At 43.4% G+C, this 25,707-nt stretch overlaps 1 protein-coding gene across 4 annotated transcripts in view; it reads left to right on the top strand.

The window, feature by feature from the left end:
• ace (angiotensin I converting enzyme (peptidyl-dipeptidase A) 1) overlaps nucleotides 1–25,707 on the top strand; it is a 154,925-nt gene that overhangs the window by 122,452 nt on the left and 6,766 nt on the right. Inside the window, exon 25 of one of the 4 annotated variants that reach the window (XM_072249001.1) lies at nucleotides 24,578–24,835. The exons of 1 other annotated variant lie outside the window; for it this stretch is intronic. In XM_072249001.1, the coding sequence (XP_072105102.1) occupies nucleotides 24,578–24,835 (258 nt within the window). Of the gene's footprint in view, nucleotides 1–5,023; nucleotides 7,737–24,284; nucleotides 24,424–24,577; nucleotides 24,836–25,707 lie in introns of those variants that run through there. 2 more of the 4 variants (XM_072249004.1, XM_072249002.1) reach the window with 2 other exon arrangements.

Below are 25,707 nucleotides of genomic sequence, written 5' to 3'. Positions count from 1 at the left end.
TCACACGCTAAACAACTGCCTGACCATCAACCCCCACTCACCCACGCGATCAATCCATATTCACCAACCAACCCCTACTATACTCTCTGTTACGTATGCGCGGAGCAAGAATGACAATGGAGTAGTATTGTTTAACTTGTTTACTTGTAATGTTAGTAACAGTACACGCCGGGCAGCTTACAGTGTGGAAGTGACGAAACGGGCCTGCCGAGACAAAAAACGTGCACGCTAGAAAGCCTGCGCCAAAAAGAGAAAGCCCTCCTTGCATAGGAGGCCCAATCGATTCATTGTGCTATCAAATGGCCGCATCCACACTCACCACATTCTCACAATCAGTATGATATGGTGCACTCTCTTTGCCTACCTACAAGGCCCCTCACCTAGCAACTAAACAACCCTCTCACCTGCCACCCAAACAACCCCTTACATACCACACCTAATATACTTTCCCTCCATGCCTCCAACATCTCACTATTTTTGGCTCTCTTTTAGCACTAGTGATTTATTTTTTTTTTATATACTGTATAGTGGCCACTTTATTATATATCTCCGGTACCTCATAAAGTGGCCAGTGAGTATATGTTCATGGTCTTCTGCTGCTGTAGCCCATCCACTTCAAGGTTCGACATGTTGTGCATTCAGAGATGCTCTTCTGCACACCACAGTTGTAACATGTGGTTATTTGAGTTACTGTCACCTTCCTGTCAGTTTGAACCAGTCTGACCATCCTTCTCTGACCTCTCTCATTAACAAGGCATTTTCACCCACAGAACTACGTCTCACTGGATGTGTTTTTTGTTTCTCACACCATTCACTGTAAACTCTAGAGACTGTTGTGTGTGATAATCCCAGGAGATCATCAGTTTCTGAGACACTCAAACCACCCCGTCTGGCACCAACAATCATTCTGGGGTCAAAGTCACAGAGATCACATTTCTCCCCCATTCTGATATTTGGTCTGAACAACAACTGAACCTCTTGACTATGTCTGCGTGCTTTTATGCATTGAGCTGCTGCCATGTGATTGGCTGATTAGATACAGTACTGTGCAAAATTCTAGCTATATATATATATATATATATATATATATATATGTGTGTGTGCGTGTCTAAGACTTTTGCTCAGTACTCTATTTGCATTAACGATCAGGTATACAGGTGTACCAAATAAAGTGGCCACTGAGTGTGTATTCCTTATTGTAATTTATCATCTTTTTTATGTATTGCACTGTACTGTTGCCACAAAGAAAACCAAATTTCATGATATATGTGAGTGATGATAATCCTGATTCTGATATGGGTCTCTGTTGTTGACTGAGAGTGGAAGGGGGCAGGGAGACAGGAATCACGGTTGGGAAAGGGAAAGTGAGAGACCCATTATCAATAAACCAATTGTTTGGAATCAAACAACCTTGTCTGGTGTTTCAGGGTTGGGTGTGTCTGCACCTGCACCAGCCCCTGCCCCCGGCACTCCTCTGCCACCTGTCCCACACCCCTCCCACAGTGCTCCACCCTCACCATTCCCAATGTCCTTTGCTCCTGCCAAATTTTCAAAGTCGCTTTCCACTCCACATTGACAAATACAGTACTGTGCAAGAGTCCTAGGCACCCTAGCTAAATATATTTGGGTAAGTATAGTCAAAATCATCATTACTGTACCTACTCAAGCTGAATCACTCTACATACACCTGCCATAATACCTTCAGATTCAGTTTCAGTTCATTTATTTATCACGTGTACATTATAACACACAGTGAAATGCATCTTTTGTGTTAACAAACAACAAAATCTAAGGGTATGCTAGGCACAGCCCGCAAGTGTCACCACACGTTCCAGCACCAACATAGCATGTCCACCATGTCCGGCAGAACCATACAGAACACAAGGAAACAGAGTACAAGACAACAGCAGCCCTATTCCTCCCTCCCACAAACCCACACACATGGACAGCCTCCAGCCTCCAGTTTCCAGGCTTCAACCTCAGGACTTCTGATCAGCCTTTGGGTTCCAGTCTTTGGTATCAACCCCCAGACTAACCAATGACAGGCTCCCAAACCCCAGATGAGCTCCAGGTTTGAACACGGGGCAGACTGCCAGACCAGCCCTCATGCCTGCCACTCGCATGACATTCGAACATGGGGTGAAGGCCTAGACGGTGGATGTCCTTCATCAACCAATACACATCATAATTTAACTAATGGAGTATATACTGCATCCAGTCACCAATGCTTTCTATGAAACATTTATTACTTTTATTATTATTAGCTTCAAAAATGCATGGGAATATTTAAATAAAGTCAGACTTTCATAAGCCAGGTCATACTTAACCCGACAAGCCCTTGTATATAAAACGTACACAGCTAGTCCTGTAGTTTGTGGCTTTAACTAAGTGTTCTAATCTATTGAAAAACAAATTGTTCATCTACCTGTAACATTCATTTATTGCCATTTGATTATCTGCCAACGTCTGTCTCCAACTGCATATAAGATCAATATATTCACAGCTCACCCTTATCTGCTTAACTGATTGAATAATGGCTTTTTATTTCTATATCAATGAATTTTGCATAATGTTTAATCCATAGCCATCCCAAAATTTTACTGTGATAAGATAGATTCCAGGAAGGATCAATCACCTTCTCCATGCCACTCTGTTGGTGAAAAAAAAGAGACTACTCTGAGTCTCTGTGAAATGGTTACTGCCTACTCAATGTAATGTGTGGCACGTGGCCAAGTGGTTAGGGCATTGGGCTCATGATCTGAAGGTCGTGGGTTCGAGTCTCGGCCAAGGCAGCATGTTGTGTCTTTGAGCAAGGCACTTAACCACACATCGCTCCAGTCCACCCAGCTGAAAATGGGTACCGGCAAATGCTGGGGGTTAACCTCGCAATAGACTGCCGTCCTATCCAGGGGGAGTCTTTTACTCTCAGTCGCTTCACGCCACAGAAACCGGCATAAGGGCCGCAAGGCTCAGGACAGACTTTGACTTTGACTCAATGCAATAGGTCCTGGGCCAATAGACTGGCTCTTCAAGGGATCTCTGGATAACTGTCTAGGTACAAAAAAGGCATTAAAGCCTAATAGATTGCTCCCCTTTATTTCAAAGCAGCTGCAATAAAAACAGGTGGGAGATTGGTTCCAATTGTACAGCACGGGCACTGGCCCTGGCATGTTTGGTGACAGCATTTAGTCTGACCATTACCTTGGAAGGATTAAATTGACTTTGGAATTGTGGAGTGTGGATTTTTGGAATTTGGAGAATTGCATAAATCAGGCTAATACCTCATTCAGAATGGAATATTAAGGAATGGACTAACCAATGGGGCTAAAATGATGAATCAGTATTGCAGATACAGAGGGCATAGAGAAATCATAGAGTGTAAAGTTAGATTCGACCATGGTAGCGTAGGGGTTAGCACAATGCTTGAGGCATTCCGAAGTTCGGAGTTCAATTCCATCATCCTCTGTCAGGAGACTCCATACGTCCTGTGGGTTTTTCTTAGTCGTCCAGTTTCCTCTCACAGGTTAGTAGGTTAATTGGTCCATAAGACCATAAGATATAGGAGCAGAATTAGGCTATTTGGCCCATTGAGTCTGCTCCGCCATTTCATCACAGCTGATAAAATTTTCCCTCCCACCTCCAGTCTCCTGTCTTCCCCGTATCCCTTCATTGCCCTGACCAGTCAAGAACCTATCAACCTCTGCCTTAAATATACATAAAGACCTGGCCTCCACAGTTGCCTGTGGCAATGAATTCCACAGATTCACCACCCTCTGGCTAAAGAAATTCATCCTCATCTCTGTTCTAAAAGGACACCCCTCTATTGTGAGGCTGTGTCCTCTGGTCTTAGACTCTCCCACAATAGGAAGTATCCTCCCCACATCCACTCTATCAAGGCCTTTCACCATTCGATAGGTTTCAATGAGTGCACCCCTCATTCTACTGAATTCCAGCGAATACAGGCCCGGAGCCATCAAACACTCTTCAAAAGACAAGCCGTTTAATCCTGGAATCATTTTCGCTAACTTCCTTTGAACCCTCTCCAGTTGCAGCACATCCTTTCTAAGATAAGGGGCCCAAAACTGCTCACAATACTCCAAGTGAGGCCTCACCAGTGCTTTATAAAGCCTCAACATTACATCCCTGCTTTTATATTCTAGCACAAGGACTCTCAAATCCCTTTGCACCTCAAATTTTTGTATTTTCTCTCCATTAGACAATAATCAACCCTTTCATTTCTTCTACCAAAGTGCATGACCATATAGCCAAAGACCATAGAGCACAAACCAGAGAGCTTAGGCCAGAGACCATAGTCCACAGACTATAGAGCACAGACCAAAGACTATATAGTGCTGACACTGTATTCCACTTCTTTGCCGATTCTCCTAATCTGTCTAAGTCCTTCTGTAACCTCCCTATTTCCTGAGAACTACCTGCCCCTCCACCTATCTTCATATTGTCAGCAAACTTTGCAACAAAGCCATCAATTTCATCATCCAAATCACTGACATACAATGTAAAAATAACACAGACCCCTGCAGAATACCACTAATCTCTGGCAGCCATCCAGAAAAGGCTCTCTTTATTCCCACTCTTTGCCTCCTGCCAATCAGCCACAGCTTTATCCATGCTAGAATCTTTCCTGTAATACCATGGTCATTGTAAATTGTCCCGTGATTAGGTTAGCGTTAAATCAGGGTTGTTGGGGGTTGCTGGGCCTACTCCGCACTGCATATCTAAATAAAAAAAAATAAACAAATGGGCTATTCAGGATTGAAATCAAGAAGCATAAATGAAAATCCCAAACCTTCTCTGTGAACAGCATGCCAACATAGAGTGTGGGGAGCAGGGATGTTTAGCTGGGGTTTTGAAAGCTTTGTAGTATTTTGAGCTGAGCAACCCAAGGTCCATGCAGGAAGGCTGCGAGATTTGCCCTGATCACTTGTATGGAGCAGAGCAGGCTGCATGTCTCCGAAATTTACCTCCTCACAACAGGGATTAACTTTCACTCCTTTCTTTTCAGTTGCTGGCTCCACTGTACCTCCAAGTCCAACAGCAACAGCTTCCACTGCAGAAGAGAGTTCTGTGTATTTCCTGGGATTGAGTTTAGACCCAAGCCAGGCAAAGGCAGGGCAGTGGATCTTGTTTACACTGGCCTTGGTTCTGGCCATAGCTGTCATAGGCCTTTCCATAAAAATGTTTAAAAGAAAGTGAAGTCCTAACAAATCATTGTCTGACTGCCAAATGGATCGAAAGGAAATCTTGTCAGGGCAGAACTTTTTCACTACACAAAACAAAAAACAATCAGTGTTCAATTTGTTAATCTGGTCTCAGAATGGTTAATCAGTCACTTGTACACCCTCTAGCAGTGATTAGGATGTGGAATAATCGTGCAAATGGTCCCCTTATGTTTGTAATTCACTGTAATTCTTGAATGTAAATCCCAGCAATTTCTGGTTACATTGTTGAGATTCCATTATGTATGTTGGAAATGCAACCGTGCTGAATTGCAATGAAACCGAGGCCACATGTATAAAGCTCCAATGAGTAAGTTTCAGCAGAGAAAATGCAACAGTAAACAGACACAATGGAAATGTAACTGCATCTTACAATGGTGTAAGTTCAGGCAAATCCAACTGTAATGGAAGTGTTTTCTGATTGGGTATTTAACCAAAAATAGGGCTGACATATTCCAGCAATGAAAGCTGTATTTTCCACTCAAAGCCCTGAGCCCCCACTCTTTATTGAATTCCCTGGCACATTAGGAGCAGGCAGTGTCCTCTCGAGCATGAGACCTGAACCCATTCAAGCTTTGCGAGGCAGAGGTGGTCCCACAGCACACCAGGTCTGGTGAGAGTTTGCCAAGCAATTGGATTGTCAAATTTTGAGAAGAATGTAAGATCTTTCAAACAATTGCAAGGAGAAGCCATTAAATGAGGATTCCTAGAGTGGGAAGTGAATGCAGTGGGATGCTATCGAAGTTCACTGACATACTCATTGCACCTCAACAAAAAAATTACTTCATTTACTGTTGATTATTTTAAAGCGGGTAACATGAACAGCACTGTGCCAGCTTCTATCTTACTTCCATAAGACATTAAGATCGTCTCTAAATATTTTAAACTCCATTTCTCTTCTAAAATGATGAACTGTTGAAGAAGTGCTAATGTCATCCTTGCAATGGCTCAGCCAATGTGTCCTGTGTGCTGAAGAGCTGCAGTAAGTGTTCAGCTGCCAAGATTTGCTTGGCAGCTTGTATGGAGTTGATTGAGCTCAACAAGGATGAGAATTGAAAGTTTACAATTAGCCAGAGAGGTGAAACTCAGTCAGTCAGAACTCCTGATTGCCACTTAGAGATATCCAATGGATGTGGAACAATGAGATGGACAGGTTAGGCTACGTTGCCCAGCTGACTGGGTAGTCCATCAATGCTCGCCATCAAGCCTTGGGTGAAGGACAACAAAGTTACCAGAATGCAACCAGTGCTCGTCAAGAAACAAACCCAACAACTTCAAAGAATAAAAATGGTGAGAAAAATATATCAAGATTCCACCCAAGAAAAATCTGGAGATACTTATTGAAAAATATCCTGCTGTGTTCTAGAAAAATCTTGTTTCTTTCGCGTATTTGCATGCATTCATTGCATGATTTACATGATTTATGTACAAGTTCCAATCCATGTTCTGTGGCAATTCATATACTAAGTGAGTGAAGGACCTGATGTAACTAACAGCATGCACAATATATTTAGCTGTTTTGAACTGTATTCTGTTCTTTTTACCTTATTCACTGTAGTGTCATTATCACAACCTATGGAATCCTTTGCCTTTCCATCACACTGTATCGGTATTGGATTTGATTTATTAATGTCATATGCACCAAGATATGGTGAAAAGCTTGTCTTGCATACTTTTTTATACAGATTAAATCATTACACAGTACATTGAGCTAGATCAAGGTAAAACAATAACAATGCATAAAGTGTAAAAGCTACAGAGAAGGTTCCGTACAGTTAAACGGTGCAAGATCATAACAAAATGGATTGTGAGCCCAAGAGTCCGTCTTATTGTACAAGAGGCCTGTTCAAAAATCTGATAACAATCGTGAGCCTGGTGATACGTGCTTTCAGGTTTTTTAATCTTCAGCCTGATGAGAGAGAGGGTAAGAGAGAATGTCTACGGTGGGTCGGGTCTTTGCTGGCTGCTAAACTGGGGCAGTGAGAAGAATAGACAGACGTGGTGGTGTAGGACCTCCGGCTTCTATACCTCCTGCCCAATGGTAGCTTCAAGCAGTTGACCCAGACGGTGGGGGTTTGATGATAGTGGATTTAGCTTTTTTAAGAGGAGTCTCATATAGATGCCTGCCACTAATGCTGGGGAGGGATGTGCCCGTGATGTATTGGGCTGAGTTCAGTACTCTCTGGAACTTCTTACATTCCTGCACAATTGAACTGCCATACCAAATCATGATGCAACCAATCAAAAACACTTTCAACAGTACATCAATGTTCAGAGAACAAGGAAAATGTAATTACCCAGAAGATCAGGGTTGTCCAGGTGACACACATATGCTGTTGAAACCTTCTCAGAGAGGGTGACAAATGTTAAGCACAACTGACCTGGCTGCAAGAATGTAACTGAGGGAGGTGAATGTGATCAGCAGAGAGGAACAATGTTGGAACTGAGACGTAGAATACAGCTATTGCTGGAAAACTGAAATAAAAAGTGAATGTTGGACTGATGGTGTTTGAATATGCTTTTAAAAATGCCAGAATTAGAGATGGGCAGATAGATCAGAGAGTTGTGTACCCGAAGCGAATTCTGGAGACATGGAAGGCGGGCCATGGATTGGAAAACAAGTACAAGAACTTGAAAATACACCTACTGCTTATCCTGGACCAGGTTTCAGTCACTGGACACAGAGGTGACTGCTGGGCCCAGAGTGGGCTTGGACACCAGCCAAGTGCCGAAGGTGGGACACCCAGGGGGCCCTAGAATCATCAAGGCTGGAGGCAGCAGAAGCATGGCAAAAAGTCACTCTTCTCTAATAGGAACCACTCAAGGTGCAGGAGAGGAAAGAGCCAGAGATATAATTGCAACATCTGAACAGCATTTGGACAAGTTCTTAGAAAGGAAAGATATAGAGGATTACAGGCCCAATGCGGGCACCATTTCATTACAGTCTCTTCCAAGTGAAATCCGTTTCCTGGTTTGTGTTTCTTTTCTCTTAAATTGAAGCCAGCGGGGTGTACAAGAGCAAGCACAAACTTTGCCAGCTGATTGGAAAATTGAGCTGAAGGTCTTTGCAGATTCACAAAAGTATACATCATGTAAAGTGACCACTCTCACAGAGGATGAGCTTTTCAGTCTAATCCTACTATCCAGGTCTGGATGCAGAAGAGCAGTTCATCCAATATTATTCTTAAATATGATGAGTGTTTCTGCCACAATACAGTGAGCTTCGTACCCTTGTGAAATGAGAAAAAAACTTATCTCCTGGGAAATCAGTCCATCAAGTACTTTGAATAGTCACGCTGTTCAGGAATAATAGTCAGAGTCTCAGCTGTCTCCTCTCTAAACACTGCAAATTACATTTTATCCAGAGTTACACACACAAAATGCTGGAGGAATTCAGCAAGTCAGGCAGCATATATGAAGATGAATGAACAGTCGACGTTTCAGGCCGAGACCCTTCTTCTGGACTGGAAAAGAAGGGAGAAGATGCTAGAATAAGAAGGTGAATATAAAGACATTTATTAAGGATAGTAAGCACACATAGTTACTTCTAGACTCTGACTCACTCCTTCACTGGTCTCTTGCCTTTCATATAATATTAAAACAACCTAGAGTTTCCTTGACTCTATCCTCCAGTATCTTTCATGGACACAAGAGATTCTGCAGATGCTAGAAACCTTAAGCAACACACCCAAAATGCTGGAGGATCTCTGCATGTCAGGCAGAATCTATGGAAGGGACTAAACCGTCAATATTATGGGCCGGGACCTTTCATCGGGTTCTTGGTTTTCTTAACTTCCTTCATGTTTCTGTACTTCAGCAGGCTTTCTGCAGTATTGAGTTTGATGAAATGAGCTTCCTTTTTGTGTTATCCTCATTTATATGCTCTTCAACATCCAATGGATACAAATTTGGGAGTGCTTTTCTTTATTATGTGGGACATGTCCGGTCTGAACCTTCCTTATCTTGTCCTTCAATGTACCCCACTGATCTCACACTGAGAAACCAATTTTACCCACATTTATCGACGCCTTATTTTTCTTTGACCTTTCCTATTGTACTAGATCAACCTAAATTAGGATCACTGTTCGTGGAAATATCCTCTGATTATATTTCTTCATTGCCTGGGGTTATTAGCTCAAACTAGGCATAATATCTTGACCCTGGAAAAGTAATTTAAAAGGATTCTAATGAATGGATTTGAAGAAATCTTCATCCTCAGTATTTAGTGTTTTATATTATTCATGTGTCAGCTTACTTGAAATTCCTTACAAATCTTTACTGTTAATTTTGTGCTTAATTCTGTTGATTATTTTTGGGGTCTAGTATACATTCCAATGTGACTGCTCATTTCATATTCCTGAGTTCTCATCTCCCTGCCAAGTTGCTTCAACCTCCCCACTGGCATGCCAGCAAATCTCTGAGGAAGAAGAATTGTCTCAGTTTTGTTAAGGCGCAATCCATCTGTCTATTGGTACTAATCTGGAGATTACCATCTTTAAGCTCTTTTCAAACATTTCTTTCATAGCTCCTAGAGGTGAATGCAGACAGAATAAAATGGGAGCTTACTGGTGGGGAGAGGCCTGTTCCCCCACTCTGACTCTATGAATCTCCACAATCTGCCAACAAGGCACTGTTCCCCTCTCTACCTCTGCTTAACCCTAATTATTGAATCTCCCAATTGTTAAACTTGTCTTGACTTCCCTGCATTCTCTGTTGTAGAGTTGGGCCAATCTTGGGCTTTGGGCTTTGCTCTAATTGCATTTCCTGGAGGAGCTATTCTCTTACCAGTATTCAGAGAAAACACATTTTAGAGGTTTAAAACTCCAGTCAGCATCATTAGTGTGTTTTTCTTGTCTGACAACTATACCCATCGCCTCTCAGTCTACACGTGGAATAGTCGTAAAGTCACACAGCATAGAAATAGGACCTTTAGCTCATCGAGTCTGTGGTGACTATCAGACACCCACTTACGTGAATCCAAACAGCACCTGAGGTCAGGGGTGAACCTGGGAAACTGCACCCCAGTGTATCCCAAAATATCTGACACCATGAAATAGAACTTCATTCCTTCAATCCAAATTCTTCAGTCCCAATGACTGAAATGAATTAAGAAACAAGCACAAGATCTCATTCCAACACCCCTGAACCAAGCACTAGAATCAGATACATTATCTCATCTTCTAAGCAATAGACCATGAAAATGTCTATAGGTCCAACCTCAGTACCAATCATGATCAAACCAACAGATCTATAGATCTTGTCAGAGGAAGAGAGTCAATGGTTCACGTTGTAGATCTTTGGACGGAACTGAAAAGGAGACATAAGAGCTTGTAAAGCTACAGCAAGACTGGTAGACGGGGTTGCCTCTGATAAGTAAAACCAAGGCGGCCAAGGGGATAAATTTTGTAAACAAGGTTATCTAGTCAATGTGCTGGAGATGCATGCTAAGGAAAGAGATGTGATAGTGGATGCAGGTGCTGGAAGATAAGAAGAGAAAGAGACGTCACGGAAGGTGAACAAGGCAAGGGGAACAGGGCAAAAATCCCTTTGGAGAGCAGGAAGAGCTTCATCATTTTGAATTTCATTTTCATGCCACTTTTACATCCTACTCATGTTCAAGACAGACCCCCTATTTCAAGCTTTGTTGCAGAAACAGAATACCAAACAAACATAGGAAAAGATTCAAAGGAGTTCAGAAAATGCATAGCATGCCCACAGACACTTGGGGTCTCTGGGCCAGGGCCAGTTGAAAAGGAAAATGAGTGTTTGAGACAGCACTGGGAAGCTCAAGCACATAACATCAGGAGCACACAGAAACCCAGTGCAAATGGTGAAAGGAGCACACCACCTCCCAAATAACCCGCATACCCAACTTTTCTGTGGTAGAGTCTCCAGTCTCACAGTCACCTCAAAAATCACATAACTGGACTGGAAGTGAGTTGTCTTGATCTACAGGGGCTGCTTACTCAGACCCCAGACCATATTTCTCCATTCCACTTTACCCTACACATTCTTAATTGTCTTTACTTCAGTTTAGCATTCTAATTTAAAACCTAAGATTCATAGTTTTCTGATGAATATAAAATTCTACCAGGTTGTCATCACCCCAAAGCATTCTTCATTACCAGATCATGAATTGATCCTGCCACATTACACAGATCTAAAGAAGCCAATGTGGATACAGATTGTGCCATCATTAAAATGGACTGCTCTGCCTTCCGACAACACCTCTCAAACTCCAACTTCTACCATCAAGAAGGACAAAGGTAGCAGAAATGTGGGAAAACCACCACCAGAATGATTCTCTTCAAATCAAGCACTGTCCTAATCAGGAAATGATCTCAGTGTCCAATTTATTAGGTACACCGGCACATCTGCAGGTTAATGCAAATATCTAATGAGCCAATCATGTGGCAGCAACTCAATGCATAAAAGCATGCAGACATGGTTAAGAGGATCAGTTGTTGTTGGAATAAAGGGAATCAGAGAGGCATGAGAGAGGAGCTTGCCCAGATGGATTGGAAAGATACTGGCAGCGATGAAGACAGAGCGGAGATGGCTGAAGTTTCTGGAATAGCCCACAAGGTGCAGAATAGACATGGCCCACAGAAGAAGAAGTTCTCAAATGGCGGGGTTCAGCAACCATGGCTGACAAGGGAAGTTAAAGACTGCATAAGGCCAAGGAAAGGGCATATATTGCATCAAAAGTGAGTGGGAAGTTGGCTGATTGGAAAGCTTTTAAAATCCAACAAAAGGCAACTAAAAAAGCTATAAGAAGAGAAAAAATGAAATATGAAGGCAAACGAGTCACTAACATAAAACAGGATATGAAAAGTTTTTTCAGTTATATAAATAGTAAAAGGGAGGTGGGAGTTGATATTGGACCACGGGAAAATGATGCTGGTGAGGTAGTAATAGAGAACAAAGAAATGGCAGATGAACTTAATGGGTACTTTGCATCTGTCTTCACTGTGGAAGACACTAGCCGAGTGCCAGAGATCCGTGAATGTCAGTGCCATCACAAAGGAAAAAGTGCTAGGCAAACACAAAGGTCTTAAGGTGGATAAGTCACCTGGACCAGATGGACTACATCCCAGAGTCCTGAGAGAGGTTACTGAAGATGCATTCACCATGATCTTTCAAGAATCATTTGATTCAAGCATGGTCCTGGAGGACTGGAAGATTTCAAATGTCACTCCAATCTTTAAGAAGGGAGGAAGGCAAAAGAAAGGGAATTATAGGCCAGATAACTTAATAAGGCACTAGTCAGGCCTCATTTGGAGTACAGTCAACGTTTTGGGCCCCATATTTCAGAAAGTGTGTTGTCATTGGAGAGAGTCCAGAGGGGGTTCACGAGGATGATCTTGGGAATGAAGGGGTTAACATATGAAGTGGGTTTGACAGCTTTGGGCCTGTATTCACTGGAATTTAGAAGAATGCAGGGGGATCTCAGTGAAACCTACTGAATGTTGATAGGACTAGATAGGGTGGATGCAGAGAGGATATTTCCTATGGGGGGACTATCCAGAACTACTGGGCACAGTCTCAAAATTGAGGGGCGACCTTTTAGAACAGAAGTAAGGAGGAACTATTATAGCCAGAGAGTAGTGAATCTGTGGAATGCTCTGCCACAGACTGCGGTGGAGGCCAAGTCCGTGGGTATACTGAAGGCAGAAGTTAATAGGTTCCTGATCGGTCAGGGCATCAAAGGATATGGCGAGAAGGCAGGTGTATGGGGTTGAGTAGGATCCAGGACCAGCCATGATGGAATGGTGGAGCAGTCTCGATGGGCTGAATGGCCTAATTCTGCTCCCATGTCTTATGGTCTTGTGGTCTTATTAGCATAATAGCAACAGTTTAAGGAGGCAGCCCCTCACTACCTTCTCAAAGGCAAAAGTTCAAATTTAAAAATAAATTTGTTATTAAAGTATGCATATATTACCATATAAGACATACCTTGAGGTTATTTTCTTGCAGATATTTACAGGAAAGTAAAGAACTACGATTGAATTTATGAAAAACTCAACGTAATTGTCATTAATATGGTGGCACGCTCAGGCACAACGGCCACTCTGGGTCCAATCAAGGATGTATTTGTTCATCTTGTACATCTTTTTTATGATCATAAGTTGCTGCTGAATACTAAGAACATCAATTACTGTGGGACTATCCCATCAGTGAGTTGCTTAGTAGCGATGGAACTGGACTTACTGCATACTCATAGGCATCTGTTAGTCTCGTGAGACCATGGATTTGTGCCTTGGAAGGTTTCCAGGGCACAGGCCTGGGCAAGGTTGTATGGAAGACCAGCAGTTGCCCATACTGCAAGTCTCCCCTCTCCATGCTACCGATGTTGTCCAAGGGAAGGGCACTAGGACCCATACAGCTTGGCACCGGTGTCGTCGCAGAGCAATATATGGTTAGGTGCCTTGCTCAAGGACACAACACGCTGCCTCAACTGAGGCTCGAACTAGCAACCTTCAGATCACTAGACTGACACCTTAACCACTTGGCCACACGCCAACACATTGCATACTGCTGTTGTGTTATCACTTGGACTTGTTGTGTACCGTCGGGTGGTGTGCAGTCCAAAGATAAGGTGCAAGTGATTATCTCGGATGCTTTTATTATGATCACAAGACCCTACTGGACACCTTAGTGTAGAATACTGCAAGTCTGGTTCACTGGTTTGTTAGCGAGACCAACGCCGGGGAAGCTGAGTTCTCTTGGTTGGGGTGAGTGCTAAGTCCAAGCTGCAGGCTCACCTGTTGCAACGGACCAGGGCAGGAGATGTCAAGGTGGTATGGGAGAGCCTTTGTGGGGCGCACTGGGATACGTACTGGGCTGAGGACTAGCCCTTCCCATCAGTGCGGCTCTCCATTGTTCACTCAGTGTGCTCTCCAGGGGTCGTTTGGTGGAAGAACAAGCTGGACCATGACTACTTACCAACAATCTAGTCATACCATACAGGGATTGGGCTATATAATTTTTTTTCTCTTTTTGACTGCATGTTTTTCTGAAATTATAACTATTACGTGCTATTGTGCTACTTAAGTACTATGTGCAGTGTGTTGTGTGTTTGGCACCTTGACCCCAGAGGAACACTGTTTCATTTGGCTATATAGATGATGGTTGAATGATAATTAAAATTGAATTTAAAATTAAACAATGGCTAGCAAACAACCAATGTGCGAAATTGTGTAAATCAAAAAAAAATTGCGAACATGAGTTGTAAAGTCCTCAAAAGTGAATCTGTAGGTCACAGAATCACTTCAGAGATGCGATGGGACATAATCCACACCAGTTCAGATGTCTGATGGTTATAGTGCAATAACTGTTCCTGAACCTGGTAGTGTGGGACCTGAGGTTTCTGTATCTCCTGCCTGATGGTAGCAGTGAGAAGAGAGCATGGTCTGGATGGTCAGTGTCTTTGATATAGGACCAATACAAAATTATTGTAAAGAGAGATGTAGAGATGGCAGAGGAACTGAATGCATATTTTGCATCAGTCTTCACAGTGGAAGACATCTGCAGTATACCGGACATTCAAGAGTGTCAGGGAAGTGAAGTATGTGCAGTGAAAATTACGACTGAGAAGGTGCTCAGGAAGCTTAATGGTCTGAGGGTGGATAAATCTCCTGGACCTGATGGAATGCACCCTTGGGTTCTGAAGGAAGTAGCTGGAGAGATTACGAAGGCATTAACAATGATCTTTCAAAAATTGATAGATTCTGGCATTGTACTGGATGACTGGAAAATTGCAAATGTTACTCCACGACTTAAGAAGGGTGGGAGGCAGCAGAAAAGAAACTATAGACCTGTTAGCCTGATATCAGTGGTTGGGAAGTTGTTGGAATCAATTGTTAGGGATGAGATTACGGAGTACCTGGAGGCACATGACAAGATAGGCCAAGGCCAGCATGGTTTCCTGAAAGGAAAATCCTGCCTGACAAACCTACTGCAATTACAAGCAAGGTAGACAAAAGAGATGCAGTAGACTTGGTGTACTTGGATTTTCGGAAGGCCTTTGTCAAGGTGCCACAGATGAGGTTGGTTAGCAAGATAAGATCCCATGAAATTGCAGGGGAGTTACTAGCATGGGTGGAGCATTGGCTGATCGGCAGAAAACAGAGAGTGGGAATAAGGGATCCTATTCTGGCTGGCTGCCGGTTACCAGTGGAGTTCCACAGGGGTCGGTGTTGAGACCACTGCTTTTTACGATGCATGTCAATGATCTGGACTATGGTATTAATGGATTTGTGGCTAAATTTGCTGATGATACAAAAATAGGTGGAGGAGTGGGTAGTGTTGAGGAAACAGAGGGCCTTCAGAGAGACTTAGATAGTTTAGGGGGATGGGCAAAGAAGTGGCAAGTGAAATACAATGTTGGAAAGTGTATGGTCATGCACTTTGGTGGAAGAAATAAACAGGCAGACTATTATTTAGATGGGGAGAGAATTCAAAATGCAAAGATGCAAAGGGCCTTGGGAGTCCTTGTGCAAGATACAAGGTGGTCAGAAGGCAAATGCAATGTTGGCATTCATTTCTAGAGGTATAGAATATAAGAGCAGGGATGTGATGTTGAGGCTCTATAAAGCACTCGTGAGACCACACTTGGAGTGTTGTGTGCAGTTTTGGACTCCTTATTTTAGAAAGGATATACTGACATTGGAGAGAGTTCAGAGATTTACAAGAACGATTCCAGGAATGAAAGGGTTACCATATGAAGAATGTCTGGCAGCTCTTGGGCTGTGTTCCCTGGAGTTCAGGAGAATGAGGGGGGATCTCGCAGAAGCATTCTGAATGTTAAAAGGCCTGAATAGATTAGATATGGCAAAGTTATTTCCCATGGTAGGGGAGTCCAGGACAAGAGGGCACGACTTCAGGATTGAAGGACGTCCATTTAGAACAGAGATGTGGAGAAATCACTTTAGTCAGAGGGTGCTAAATCTGTGGAACTTGTTGCCATGAGCGGCTGTGGAGGCCAAGTCATTGGGTACATTTAGGGTAGAGATAGATAGGTTCTTGATTAGCCAGGGCATCAAAGGGTATGGGGAGAAGGCAGGGGAGTGGGGATGACTGGAAGAATTGGATCAGCCCATGATTGAATGGCGGAGCAGACTCGATGGGCCGAATGGCCTATTCTGCTCCTATAACTTATGGTCTTACGGTCTTATGATGAATACTGCTTTCTTGTGGTAGCGCTCCATGTAAGTGTGCTCATTGGGAGGATATTTATAAAGTCCATCTTTATAAATTTTATGTGTCTTTATAAAGTCCGTGACAACCATGGCGCACTCATTCATCCTCTAATGACTCTTAGAACATGGTCTAGTCTACCAACTCGAAGCAATTAGAGATCCTAAAGAAATGTGCCATTAACAGAGATGCCGGAATGCAATCAATTGAATTTTTTTTAAAATCTGTGGTTTCAATGGTAAGCATTTCACTGTACCGCAATGATGATGTAGACTACTGTAATTGGGAGAAACGTACATAATTCACAACCACCGCCATTGAGTTGGGGATTCACTTTAAGAGACCGGTCTGGCGTGTTGATGTTATCACGTAGAAAGTTTTAGCACGCTTTTGGTGCTCAATAAGATGTGTTATGGGTTTCATTAAACATAAAATGCCTCACTTCATTTTATTTTCGAAAGCATACAATAATCCATGTGAAGTTGTCTACAAAGTGCTTGCACACCATAAGTTTGTGAAATGCGAAATCAAAATTCACCCCTTTCCCTTTTCAAGGACAGACTTTATGATCCACCGCGATGTTTGAGGACTGAGATACACAATGAGTCACAAATCTTCACCACCCACCTTGTCCTGGCAGTGCTCTCCCAGGCTCTTCATTCCATTAAAGAATATGCAGCCCTGTGCAGAATGTTCAGGACTGTCCACACAGTTTTAAGTTCAGTGGATTCCAGCTAACTGGGCCATCAATTAATCAGGGCAGCTATCTATTTGAGACAACTCTTAAAAATCAAAATCTAATTGAAAAAATAGCCGGATTTCCTTCATTTATTTGGGACACTGTGCTGCTTAATTGGGGCAGGAGACTATTGCCATGGTTTTGGCGTTAAACATAGAAACATAGAAAATAGGTGCAGGAGTAGGCCATTCGGCCCTTCAAGCCTGCACCGCCATTTATTATGATCATGGCTGATCATCCAACTCAGAACACCGCCCCAGCCTTCCCTCCATACCCCCTGACCCCCGTAGCCACAAGGGCCATATCTAACTCCCTCTTAAATATAGCCAATGAACTGGCCTCAACTGTTTCCTGTGGCAGAGAATTCCACAGATTCACCACTCTCTGTGTGAAGAAGTTTTTCCTAATCTCGGTCCTAAAAGGCTTCCCCTCTATCCTCAAACTGTGACCCCTCGTTCTGGACTTCCCCAACATCGGGAACAATCTTCCTGCATCTAGCCTGTCCAATCCCTTTAGGATCTTATACGTTTCAATCAGATCCCCCCTCAATCTTCTAAATTCCAACGAGTACAAACCCAGTTCATCCATTCTTTCTTCATATGAAAGTCCTGCCATCCCAGGAATCAATCTGGTGAACCTTCTCTGTACTCCCTCTATGGCAAGGATGTCTTTCCTCAGATTAGGGGACCAAAACTGCACACAATACTCCAGGTGCGGTCTCACCAAGGCCTTGTACAACTGCAGTAGTACCTCCCTGCTCCTGTACTCAAATCCTCTCGCTATAAATGCCAGCATACCATTCGCCTTTTTCACCGCCTGCTGTACCTGCATGCCCACTTTCAATGACTGGTGTATAATGACACGCAGGTCACGTTGCACCTCCCCTTTTCCTAATCGGCCACCATTCAGATAATAATCTGTTTTCCTATTTTTGCCACCAAAGTGGATAACTTCACATTTATCCACATTAAATTGCATCTGCCATGAATTTGCCCACTCACCCAACCTACCCAAGTCACCCTGCATCCTCTTAGCATCCTCCTCACAGCTAACACTGCCACCCAGCTTCGTGTCATCCGCAAACTTGGAGATGCTGCATTTAATTCCCTCATCCAAGTCATTAATATATATTGTAAACAACTGGGGTCCCAGCACTGAGCCTTGCGGTACCCCACTAGTCACCGCCTGCCATTCTGAAAAGGTCCCGTTTATTCCCACTCTTTGCTTCCTGTCTGCTAACCAACTCTCCACCCACACCAATACCTTACCCCCAATACCGTGTGCTTTAAGTTTGCACACTAATCTCCTGTGTGGGACCTTGTCAAAAGCCTTTTGAAAATCCAAATATACCACATCCACTGGTTCTCCCCTATCCACTTTACTAGTTACATCCTCAAAAAATTCTATGAGATTCGTCAGACATGATTTTCCTTTCACAAAACCATGCTGACTTTGTCCGATCATTTCACCACTTTCCAAATGTGCTGTTATCACATCCTTGATAACTGACTCCAGCAGTTTCCCCGCCACCGACGTTAGGCTAACCGGTCTATAATTCCCCGGTTTCTCTCTCCCTCCTTTTTTAAAAAGTGGAGTTACATTAGCCACCCTCCAATCCTCAGGAACTAGTCCAGAATCTAACGAGTTTTGAAAAATTATCACTAATGCATCCACTATTTCTTGGGCTACTTCCTTAAGCACCGTGGGATGCAGACCATCTGGCCCTGGGGATTTATCTGCCTTTAATCCCTTCAATTTACCCAACACCACTTCCCTACTAACATGTATTTCCCTCAGTCCCTCCATCTCACTGGACCCTCTGTCCCCTACTATTTCTGGAAGATTATTTATGTCCTCCTTAGTGAAGACAGAACCAAAGTAATTATTCAATTGGTCTGCCATGTCCTTGCTCCCCATAATCAATTCGCCTGTTTCTGTCTGTAGGGGACCTACATTTGTCTTTACCAGTCTTTTCCTTTTTACATATCTATAAAAGCTTTTACAGTCAGTTTTTATGTTGCCTGCCAGTTTTCTCTCATAATCTTTTTTCCCCTTCCTAATTAAGCCCTTTGTCCTCCTCTGCTGAACTCTGAATTTCTCCCAGTCCTCAGGTGAGCCACTTTCTCTGGCTAATTTGTATGCTTCTTCTTTGGAATTGATACTATCCCTAATTTCTCTTGTCAGCCACGGGTGCACTACCTTCCTTGATTTATTCTTTTGCCAAACAGGGATGAACATTTGTTGCAGTTCATCCATGCAACCTTTAAATGCTTGCCATTGCATATCCACCGTCAATCCTTTAAGTGTCATTTGCCAGTCTATCTTAGCTAATTCACGTCTCATACCTTCAAAGTTACCCCTCTTTAAGTTCAGAACCTTTGTTTCTGAATTAACTATGTCACTCTCCATCTTAATGAAGAACTCCACCATATTATGGTCACTCTTACCCAAGGGGCCTCTCACGACAAGATTGCTAATTAACCCTTCCTCATTGCTCAAAACCCAGTCCAGAATAGCCTGCTCTCTAGTCGGTTCCTCGACATGTTGGTTCAAAAAACCATCCCGCATACATTCCAAGAAATCCTCTTCCTCAGTACCAATTTGGTTCACCCAATCTACATGTAGATTGAAGTCACCCATTATAACTGCTGTTCCTTTATTGCACACATTTCTAATTTCCTGTTTAATACCATCTCCGACCTCACTACTACTGTTAGGAGGCCTGTACACAACTCCCACCAGCGTCTTCTGCCCCTTAGTATTACGCAGCTCTACCCATATCAATTCCACATCTTCCCGGTTTATGTCCTTCCTTTCTATTGCGTTAATCTCTTCTTTGACCAGCAATGCCACCCCACCTCCCCTTCCTTCATGTCTATCCCTCCTGAATATTGAATATCCCTGAACGTTGAGCTCCCATCCCTGGTCACCCTGGAGCCATGTCTCTGTGATCCCAACTATATCATAATCATTAATAACAATCTGCACTTTCAATTCATCCACCTTATTACGAATGCTCCTCGCATTGACACACAAAGCCTTCAGGCGCTCTTTTACAACTCTCTTAGCCCTTATACAATTATGCTGAAAAGTGGCCCTTTTTAATGCTTGCCCTGGATTTGTCAGCCTGCCACTTTTACTTTTCTCCAGCATTTCCTACTTCAGCTATGACCATCTATGTGAAATTTGTTGGCTAAAAAGTACTTGCACTTCCTAAATATGTGAAGGGGGCTAACAAAATCTATCCTGTTCCCTTCTTTTAAAGTGCAGTCTGTATGATCCACTGTGATGTTTGAGTGCTGAGTTAGGCAGTTAGTCATAAATCTTCACCACCCAGCTTGTCCAAGAAGTGCTGTCTCAGATCTTTCATTCCACCAAAGAATATAGTGTTCTGTTCAGAACTGTTCTAATGACATTGTACTCAATAAACCAGAAAAGCTGGCAATTTAATAGCAAGGAACAGGATGAGTTGTGCTAGAACTAAGTCAATTAGTAAGAATGCAATTTGAGATCTATATACCATTCTGGTCACCACATTACAGGGAAGACGTGATTGCACTGGAGAGGATGCATAGGAGATTTACCAGGATGCCACTAGAATTGTAGCCATGAGAAAAGTTTGGACAAGCAGGAGTTGTTTTCTTTCAGACAGAGGAGCCTAAGGGGAGATTTAATTGAGGTGTGTAAAATTAGGGTGGCAGGATGGAAATATGTCTCTACTAAAGGAGGTGTAAGGTGCTCCTTCCCTCCGCTAGCCTGCAGGTCACCCTTGGGCAAGGTGTAGTACCTGCTTAGCCTCCCGATCAGGATCATGTGAAGCCATGGGAGCAGGTGGTGGATGGTCGTATGAGCAGCCGGTCCATATCACAAGTCCTGGTTAAGTTACCACTGACACCAGGCAGACAATCTCTGAAGAGCATTGATAATGGCTGGGGCCACCAGTCTTGTAAACACACTGCCAAGAAGAAGGCAATGGCAAACCACTTCTGTAGAAAAATTAGCCAAGAACAATCATGGTCAAGACCATGACCACCCATATCATACAACACAGCATATTATGAATGAATGAAATGTGTAAAATTATGAGGATCCTACATTTAAAAGGAAGAGCCTACTTCCAATCATAAAGTCGGGAATATAGATTTTAAGTAATTAGTAGGGTGATGAGGCCTGAAATTCATTGCTTGAGAGGATGGTCGAGGCAGAGATTCTCATCACATTTAAAGTGGAGGGGTGTATACTCAAGCTATTCACAGGGTATAGATCCATTGCTGGAGGATAACCAGTTTTATTTCAGCTGGCACAGACCCAGTTTTGAAGGAACTCCTTCAACACGAGTTCATTCTGATTTTATGACCTTAGGGGTTCCCTGGATCTGCTATAATTTCACTGGAAGCTGCAGCATATCCAGGAGGTTCCCAACTAATGGATCCGCTGTGGTGCCTCCTCTCCAAGCCAAAGAGCTGCAGGAAATGTATTCAATTGAAATGAAAATCACAGTCAGTCAGTTAACCTCTATATACATTTGTAATCTGGGCCTTTGTTTGGACATGGTGATGTGACATATTCTATTTTCCACTCCCATCATTCTCTTTGTTTTCCACTCGTGGCAGCGATCAGAGGGGTTTCTGTGGTGCTGATTCCCAAAGATTTCAGTGGAACCAGGCAGACCGGCCAGACTACATAACCTGCACATCCATTCACTGCCTTCCCCCTTGTGTCATTCCAACCTCTACTGCAGTGCACAGCGTTTGGTACCCATGTTGGTTTATGATTGTCACATGTACTGAGATACAGTGAAAAACTTTTGTTTGCATAACATCAAAAGAGATCATGCTGTGCAAAAATATTGAGGTAATAAAAAGAAGCAGAATGCAGAATGTGAGGCCCTCCATTAGTCAGGGTTGACCATAGATGTTGCATAACAGCTGTCTACGTGATATACAAGCCAGTACGCAAGAGAGGGCAGTACGATATGGAGAGCAAGCTGTTGCCCATGTAACAAGCTCCCCCTCTCCATGGAACTGATGAACCCAAAGGAATGGCAGAGACCCACACAGTTTGGCACCAGCAGCATCACAGGAGTTGCCAGTCAGCATTGAATTCAATGTAGGACTGCCTGAGGGATGCCTGCTCTGGAATTTTCACTTGGGGTTTGCTCCCGAAACCTTCCCCATGAGTGGGTATAGCCGCAAGGTAGCGGAGGTTTGAGATCAGAGTTTTCCTTCTCCTAGATGATTTGCTAACCACGGCTGACGAACCTCATCTGTCAAAACTGACAGGTTTTAAGGTGCTAGTGACCCACCTTTGCCCCTTCCCGTCAGTAGAAATGGTTTCACCGGGTTAGTAGCTAAGCCGCACGTGAAGGCCAGAAGATGGACCTGGTTGTCAGAGGCTATTTGCAATGCATGCCATTGGGAGTATTTAATAGGTAGGGGGAGATTTTTCCCGCTGCCACCCCCCGGCTATAACAACCTTAGGGAACCATGCAGAACAGAGTGTTACAGTTGCAGAGAAAGTGCAGTGCAGGTAGACAAATAAAGTGCAAGGGCCACAACAATGTAGATTGGGAGATCAAGAATTCATTTTTAGCATAGGAAATGTCAGCTCAAGAGTCTGATGACAGTGGGATAGAAGCTGTCCTTGAGTTTAATGGGAGGTGCTTTCAAGCTTTTGTATCTTCTGTCCAATGGGAAATGGGAGGAGAGAGAATGACCAGGGTGGGAAGTTTCCTTAGTTATGTTGACTGCTTTTCTGAGGCAGTGCAATGTATAGGCAGAATTAATAGGGGAGGGGAGAGGCTGGTCTGTGTGTCAGACTGATCTGTGTCTACAACTCTCTGCAATTTCCTCTGCTCTTTGGTAAAACAGTTACCATACCAAGCTCTGGTGCATCTGAACAGGATGCTTTCTATGATGCAACTGTAAAAATTCATAAGGTCATCAAGGTCATGTCGAATTTTTTAGCTTTCTGAGGAAGCAGAGGCACTGGTGTTCTTTCTTGATCAGGAAAGAGCCAGCAAAAAGTCTTCTGGATAGCCATTTAGAAAAACATGCAAGGACTGAGCCTCCCCACCGCAGTCACTCTGACCACTTACATGAGGTTGCAGTTGTCATGGAGACTATTGGTGGAGCAAGAATTGCAAAACCCTTCTGCTCAACTTAGAGCAGGTCTGATCCCTGGGCTGAGGGACTCATAGCTTCCAATGGACAGACTTCCCTCTGAAGGAGCGGGATAAGGTTCAGGCTGTTTAGATTATTTGAAATGAACTAAATTAATTTAAATGTATTCTTAATTTCAACATTTTTCATTATTCTGTACTTTCTTGTGTTTTAACTGTTTTTAAGTATTTTGAATTTTCTTCTCTTAAATGTTTATTTTTAATAATTATGGAATATCTGTGAATGTCACAAGTCTTTTATCAAGAACTTGTTGTCTTCAGGGGCTGATCATGCTGGATCTGCTTCAAGAATCACACGTTTCAGTGTGCGTGTGTAAGGGGCATTGAATGTGGGTGTCATTGAGCTGGTCTGGGCTCCCCGATAATTGATGACCAGTGAGCACCCATTAGTGTTTCTCACCTCCACCATTCCCTCCCTCAGAGAATTCCACAATCCCTCCACATTTCCTCTTAATCTCCCTGTCAGTTGTTGGTAATACCTGCACTTTTGGACCCGTGGGAGTACTGTATCTCCTACCTCTATACCAATCCTGTCAAAACATATCCGCAATTTTGAAACCCAAGACTCTCTAGCTTCTGGAAAAAGGTGCCAAAGTCTGTCCTACCTTGATGGGGCCAAATGCCTTGTGTACATGTAGCCAGCCTGTTACGGAGTGAAGGGAACCCACCCTCCAATTTACACCCAGTCACCCAGGTCTCTTAATGATATAAGTAACAAGAAAACAATCTTGATCTGTCTGAAGCTGAGGTGAATTGCTGATGGAATATTTTTATCTTGCTAGTATTTGGATTAAAGTCCTCTGACAAACATAGGTTTAACAGGTCCTAAAGGACAAAAATTGGGTTGGATGTTATTAGCCAGCTGGGAATGAATAAAACAGCAGAGAATATCAAATATGCACAACTTAATTCATCTCTATTCCTGCAGGTTGATGTATTTGGTCATTTTATTGTTGGAGTGTTAATCCAAAACCCGGCTGTCAGTGACATCATCAAGCACGTAAGACCTGTACAGAGGGTCAATAACAGAAGATTCTGCACATAAGTGCGCATGCGCCGGTCGTGCATGCAGCCTGGTACAGCCGTTCCGATCTATTCTTACTTTCTTCTTCTTACTTTTTAACTTACGTTATTTTTTGTATTTTTTTCTCACGGTAACACGTCGAAGCTGCACCCTCTCTAACATGCTGGTAGAGAGAGTTTTATTTGGGTTTTCTTTAGCACTGGAAATGGTTACATCCCGACACGCGGGACAGAAGCAAGGTCACATTGTGTATTCCTGGGACCAGCTAATGCCGACCGGTTTAGCGAGCAGAGCGGCGGACACCCCTGCTGAAATCTGGAGGAAAACATACAGAGGATGCAGAGGGGGATCACAAAGTCGAGGAAAGAGGACCGGGTCGAGACAACAGAGACTTATGGAGAAGAGGAGTTCGGTGGGTAATACCGTTCCGGCTGACCGGAAGTGCACTGAGAGCGGTAAGCGTAAAGGAGTTGGGTGCTTACTGTTCTGGCTAACAACAGATGGTGCAATCCGGGGTATATTACGATCGAGGAACGTGTTTGCAGACTGGATATTGAACTTTTTACTGTTGGACTTCGGCCACATTCCACCGTGATACAACACTTGGCGGCACGGGAGGTCGTTCCTGCCTGTGGCCATCGAACGTGCAGCTCCTCCCATGGAGGGTCAGACACCCTGAGCCAATAGACTGGTCCTGGACTAATTTTCCATCTGGCATAGTTTGCATTTTGTTGTTTGATTGTTTGTGGTTTCTGTATTGCTATATTTATGCTCTATTCTTGGTTGATTCGGCTGTAACGAAACCAAATTTCCTCGGGATTAATAAAGAAAAGTATATCTATCTATCTATCTATATGCGCACACACACACACACACACACACACACACACACACACACACAGTTACGCACACATTCTCATGCATAAATACCAACATTCACACACCCACAGATGTCCCTACACACTCACTGACAGTGTCGTGCACATAGTAGACACACATGCAAAACACAGTGCTTGTACACAACTCTTACTCAGACCTGCGCATACACTACCAAGGACACTATCCAGTTAGCTGAGTCCTGTGAGGGGTCCACCTTCCTTTAGGCCATGCTCTGAACATCCCGAACCAGGTCCATTTGCCTCTTCTGATTGCCCAACCAACGACTGAGCCCATGGAATAAGATCAAGCAAGACCAGAGTGAGTTCCAGTTTGCTTCACATCTTCATATCCACTGCTTCATTGTCATTTCTAGTAGTCCAGACCATCGCAGAGTGTGAACATGCCCCTGGCCTGTCAGTTATGCCCTTGTTATCAGGCACTTACTTAC

The sequence above is a fragment of the Mobula birostris genome, chromosome X (assembly GCF_030028105.1).
Source record: "Mobula birostris isolate sMobBir1 chromosome X, sMobBir1.hap1, whole genome shotgun sequence".
NCBI lineage: Eukaryota > Metazoa > Chordata > Chondrichthyes > Myliobatiformes > Myliobatidae > Mobula > Mobula birostris.
The sequence above is the reverse complement of the archived record's forward strand: the minus strand, read 5'-3'. Positions and strand labels throughout refer to the sequence as shown.